The sequence below is a fragment of the Myotis brandtii genome, unplaced genomic scaffold, assembly GCF_000412655.1.
Source record: "Myotis brandtii unplaced genomic scaffold, ASM41265v1 scaffold668, whole genome shotgun sequence".
Lineage (NCBI taxonomy): Eukaryota > Metazoa > Chordata > Mammalia > Chiroptera > Vespertilionidae > Myotis > Myotis brandtii.
Window position 1 is genome coordinate 923402 of NW_005370597.1, and position 5815 is coordinate 929216.

Sequence of the window (5815 nt, forward strand, 5' to 3'; positions counted from 1 at the left end):
ATGCATATAACATAACAGACAGTAGAGGGGCAGGGACATGTGCTGGGGTGGGGGGAGGGGGAGTAGAGACATATGTAATACTTTCAACAATAACGAATTTAAATTAAAAAAATAAAATAAAAATTAGAAGGCTTAGAAGAGTTTTGCTGTCTTATTGAGGCAGCTAAGAGAAATATTTTGTAAACTATATTCTGTGACATATTAATAATGATTTCTTTGTCAATATGTTTTTTTCTCCCTCATTAAGGCTTCACTCTCTTATCAACATTGCTTTATCCATCTTTTTAAAAAAATATATATTTTATTGATTTTTTACAGAGAGGAAGGAGAGGGATAGAGAGTTAGAAACATAGATGAGAGAGAAACATTTATCAGCTGCCTCCTGCACACTCCCTACTGAGGATGTGCCCACAACCAAGGTACATGCCCTTGACCCAAATCGAACCTGGGACCCTTCAGTCCGAAAGACGACGCTCTATCCACTGAGCCAAACCGGTTAGGGCTATCCATCTTTCAATACTAGTGCTTATATGGGTAGGCACTTGGTAAATGTTGGATAAATATTAAAATAAGCAAAAAGATTTATATGCAATAAAATGTTTTGTGGTCAAATAAATATGAGAAATACTGACATAAACAGATTCTTTTCCTATATGCCTTCTCAGAGCCTTTAATATGCTTTTATATATAGAAAGATATATAATATTTCCAAACCTAATTGATCTTAGCATCCTTATTTCCTATAGAGATCTCATAAGACTAGGGTTCTACAGAACATTCTTTGACAAGTCATACCCTCATGGGTATGATTTTTCTCATCTGGTTAGATATTATTGCTATTCATTTTAATATTCAATTATTTTCTTCTCTTATCTTTACCAGATGGGAACAGAGAGCCAAAACCAGATTCTTTTGGAACATGCTGCACTGAGAGAAACAGTTAATGCTTTGATCAGTGACCAAAAGCTACAAGAGATATTTAGCCGAGGTAAGAACAGGTAGTCTTCTGTTCCTGAACTCTGAATCAAGTGTATGGTCACTGGCCAGGGCTGTAATACATAGTCTTGTTGTGATGTGAGTTTTGTTTTGTTGTTTCTTCATTTCCTATGTGTGTGTTTTTTAAATATGTTTTTATTGGTTTCAGAGAGAGGGAGAAAGGGGAGGGGGGGAGTGAAACATCATTGATGAGAGAGAATCATCAATCAACCACGTTCTGCACACACCTGCAGGGGATCAAGTCCACAACTCTGGCATGTGTCTGACCAGATCGAACTGTGACCTCCTGGTTCATGGGTCAACCATTGAGCCACACTGGTTGGGCTATTTCTTCATTTCTTAAATATTATTATTAAGGACTAATCTTGTAGTAGACACAATGTTAAGGTACTGAGGATATAACCATGAGCTAGAGAATATCTCTGCTTTTCTTGAGCTTACTGTCTGTAAGGATCTCAAGGACTAAAGACTGTTGACACCAACAAATAACAACTTAGAGTGCAAGATATATTCATAAAGGAAGATGTCCACAGACTCATTCCCATTTGTTATGGGTGGCAGGAATGGCACCATGTGTCAAATCAGCAAGGTCAGATCAAACCTGGGTTCAGCAACCTCGGTAGTTGGGTTCTGGCTAGGAAAGAATTCATAGAAAAGACCAAAACTATAAGAGAACACTTACTTGGTAAATCACAGAAGTAAAAAAGTAATTCCTAGAAGAAATGGTTTTAGGAAACAAGCTATAGAGGTAAAGGAAGGGCCCTTGGAGCTTGGAGTGAAGAAGCTAATGGTAATGTACCTTGGGCAGGGATAGGGTGGGAGAAGGGAAAGGCAAGGGTGTGCTCCTGGGAGGGAGAGCGCCCTGGGTCCTCCATCCTAAGGGATTTAAGGGTAGAGATTTTAGAGGAGGTTTCAGGAAAAGATCTTAATAGAATATTCAGCAGTTTTGGAATATTCTGCTTGGAAACCCTGTCCTTTCAGGGTTCTGGTCTATACTGGTTTGATTGGCCAACACCAGGGCAAGGGGTCCTTATTCAATGCAGCGGGTCCTGGCTTCAGCAGTGGCTAGTTTTGTTGTTTATCTGGACCTGGAGCTAAAATACAACTGAGGCATAGATGTTATCTCTAGGGAGGAAAGATCAGGGAGTCACCACGTGACTATGCATGGGGAGGAAAAGTCACCCTGGGGGTGAGGTCCCACCCTACAGTTGTTTGTCTGTTGCTAGGTACCTGTGGCTTTCCTCCCTGGTGACCTTCTTCTATACCTGCCCCATCATCCTTGCTCTGCTCTTGTAACTACCTACAACACATTAACAGCATGTTATTTTTAAAAATCAGTCAGGGCATGTGCTGGGGTTGTGGGCTTGATCCCAGTGTGGGGCATATAGGGTGGGGGTGGAGAGGATGTGGCCAATCAGTGATTCTCTCTCAACATTAATGTTTCTATCTCTCTCCTTTTCTCCCTTCCTCTCTGAAATCCTATATAATAAAACCCTAATATGCAAATCGACCAAACGGCAGAACAACCAGTTGCTATGATGTGCACTGACCACCAGGGGGCAGACGCTCAACTCAAGAGCTGCCTCCTGGTGGTCAGTGTGCTCCCACAGGGGGAGTGCCACTCAGCCAGAAGCCAGGCTCAACGCTGGCTAGTGCAGCGGGGGCGGTGGGGGGAGCCTCTCCCACCTCCACAGCAGTGCTAAGGATGTTCGACTGCCAGCAGACATCCCCTGAGGGCTCCCGGACTGCAAGAGGGCACAGTCTGAGCTGAGCACCCTCTTCCCACCCCCACCCCCACCCCAGTGTACGAATCTGGTGCACCGGGCCTCTAGTCAATAATAAATAAATATGAATGAAAACCAGAAAGAATTATTACCTTCTTCATGTTCAGATACAGATTTTGCCCAAGATTCTATACAAAATGTAGACTATTGCTTCATTTATCTTTCCCTTCATGTTGTACATCAACTTCTTCCTTTCTGAACCTCATTATGATCATGATTTTCAGTGAAATAGTGTCCTTGGTTCTCTTTTATCAAACTAAATCTAAATAGGTAAAGGAAGGCATAGGTACACAGGCCTATTTAGGGAAAAAGAGTATCAAGATAAAATGATGTTTAATAATCAAGGAAAGGTATGGGGAAGAAAGAATGTGTGGAAAAATTGATAGCAGAGAGAAGAAAATCGAATGAACAGAATAAGAGATGGAGGTGTATACGAGTATGTATAGAAAAATTAAGGAAGCTTAATTATAGCTCAAAGATCACTTAAAATAAGTAGTGATTTAGCTATATAGTCTCAAATGTATACGATATGCAAGAGAGAGAATATATTACTTTATCAGCTGGTAATGAGGGTCAGCTGATATTTCAGGGTAACATTACCAGCTGATAAAGTAATATATTTGAAACTCTGTGTTCCTTGGAAGACAGGTGCTATATTTGTTCAGACTATTATTAGTGTAGAGGTTGGTAACCTCATAAATTGAACTCTCTACCTACTGTTATTGAAAGTCAGATAGTAGCGTGTAAATGGTTATATATCATTCATATGGTCACTTAACAAAATAGTACATTCAACTTATTGGCCTCCAACTTTTTTTTATGTATGTGTCAGATCTGAGTACATTCTCATACTACCTGTAGTTTTTTATTTGTAAGTTTCCTTCCTCTTCCTTGTATTTTAGAATGGGGAGATTGAGATAAGGTGAAATCAGAGGCCTGGGAGAGTCTAAGAAATTTTCTAAATAAACTAAAGTTACAAAGGTCACTGGGAAAACTGTGTTTTATTTTTCTTTGTTTGTTTTTGTTAATCCTCACCCGAGGATATATTTTTTTAAAATATATTTTATTGATTTTTTACAGAGAGGAAGGGAGAGGGATAGAGAGTTAGAAACATTGATGAGAGAGAAACATCAATCAGCTGCCTCCTGCACACCCCCTACTGGGGATGTGCCCGCAACCAAGGTACATGCCCTTGACCGGAATCAAACCGGGGACTCTTCAATCCACAGGCCGACGCTCTAGCCACTGAGCCAAACTGGTCAGGGCCTGAGGATATTTTTCCATTGATTTTTAGGGATAGTGGAAGAGAGAGGGAAAGACAGAGAAAAACATTGATGTGAGAGAAACACATCAATTAGTTGCCTCCTGCACGCACCAACCAGGCTTAGGACCAAGTATGTGCCCTTGACCAGAATCGAACCCAGACCCTTTAATCTGCAGGTCGACGCTCTATCCAGTGAGCCAAACGGGATAGGGCTATGTTTTATTTTTAAATTTTTGAGTATGGTAAATCTGAAATTGCTCATTCTACTCCATACAAGAAGATTAAAAGTGCCACATATCTACATTATATAGTTTTCCTTCTGCTTTTAGAAACAATTATGAAATATAGCATAGCCAAAAATATTTTATACTGATTCATCTCTCCATTAGGTCCCTACAGTGTTCAAGGTCACAGGGTCAAAGTATATCAGCCAGAGGGGGAAGAAAGTTGGCTCTATGGTATTGTAAATCATCAAGATTCCCTTACTCGTCTTATGGATGTGTCTATAACTGAGGTAAGGCTTTGTGTTATGTGTTATTTCATCTTACAAGTGTAGAAAAAGGGAGCCTCCTGAGTAAGAAGACTTGGGTTCCATATGTGGCTCTATTGCTTAATGACCGTATGACCTTGAGAAGAAAAGCTGTTCAACTTTCTTAACCTTGTTGTTCTCATATATAAATTAGAGTTAATTAGGCACCCCTTCCCTCCCCACTGATCTCCCAGCACTGTTGGGAAGTGAGATAATGTATTTGAAAATGCTTTAAAATCTGTAAAAACAATATACAAATGTGAAGTGCTATTATAATTTTATCATAAAGGTTAGTAGTAGTTAAAAATCTAGTTAGCATTTGGTTTTATAATACTTATGCCACTCTCCCTTAGATATTGGAAAAATTGTTTCTAATGAAGTAAACAGAGAAGCATAGCATCTAGAGCAGCGGTTCTTAACCTGTGGGTCTCAACCCCTTTGGGGGTCGAACGACCCTTTCACAGGGATCGCCTAAGACCATCGGAAAACACATATATAATTACGTATTGTTTTTGTGATTAATCACTATGTTTTAATTATGTTCAATTTGTAACAATGAAATTGGGAGTCACCACAACGTGAGGAACTGTATTAAAGGGTCGCGGCATTAGGAAGGTTGAGAACCACTGATCTAGAGCAACCTGGAGAATTGTGTCAGAAAAACACTAGATGAGTGTTTTGAAGCAAACAGATTTGTATTTATATACCTTTGAATTCATTTCAGACTTGGCCTTGGCAGTCACGTGTAAATATAAGCATAATTATTTTATTTTTTTGAGTTTTAAAAAAATTATTAATTTAATTTTCATTTAAAAATTTTAAACAATATACATATATAAAGTAGATATTAAAAGCTATCCCCTCCCCTAGGCAAATATCACTACCCACAGTAGTAACCACCATTAACTGTTTGGTATATCTACACTAATAAAAGAGAAACATGGTAATTAGCGTACGACCGCTACCCTTCCCATTGGCTAATCAGCATATCTTTATGCAAATTAACTCTCAGCCAAGATGGCGGCCGGCAGCCATGCACTGAAGCGAACATGAGGCTTGCTTGCTCCAGTGACTGCAGACTACAACGTTCCCCGCCTGCCGCTGCCGGCCTCTGAGCTGGCAGTTTGAAACATTCTAACAAATATAGAAGCTAAACAAAACCCCAGAAACCAGCTTTCAGCCAGCTGGGATCTCAGAGCTGGAGTTATACATTGTTTCGATTATAGAACGCAAACAAACCAG

The 5815-nt window shown here is 39.8% G+C and overlaps 1 protein-coding gene across 2 annotated transcripts in view; it reads left to right on the plus strand.

The window, feature by feature from the left end:
• KDM3B (lysine (K)-specific demethylase 3B) overlaps positions 1-5815 on the plus strand; it is a 44848-nt gene that overhangs the window by 5504 nt on the left and 33529 nt on the right. For both annotated transcript variants that reach the window (XM_014529110.1, XM_014529111.1), the window contains exons 4-5: positions 883-988; positions 4434-4558. In XM_014529110.1, the coding sequence (XP_014384596.1) occupies positions 883-988; positions 4434-4558 (231 nt within the window). The remainder of the gene's footprint in view (positions 1-882; positions 989-4433; positions 4559-5815) is intronic.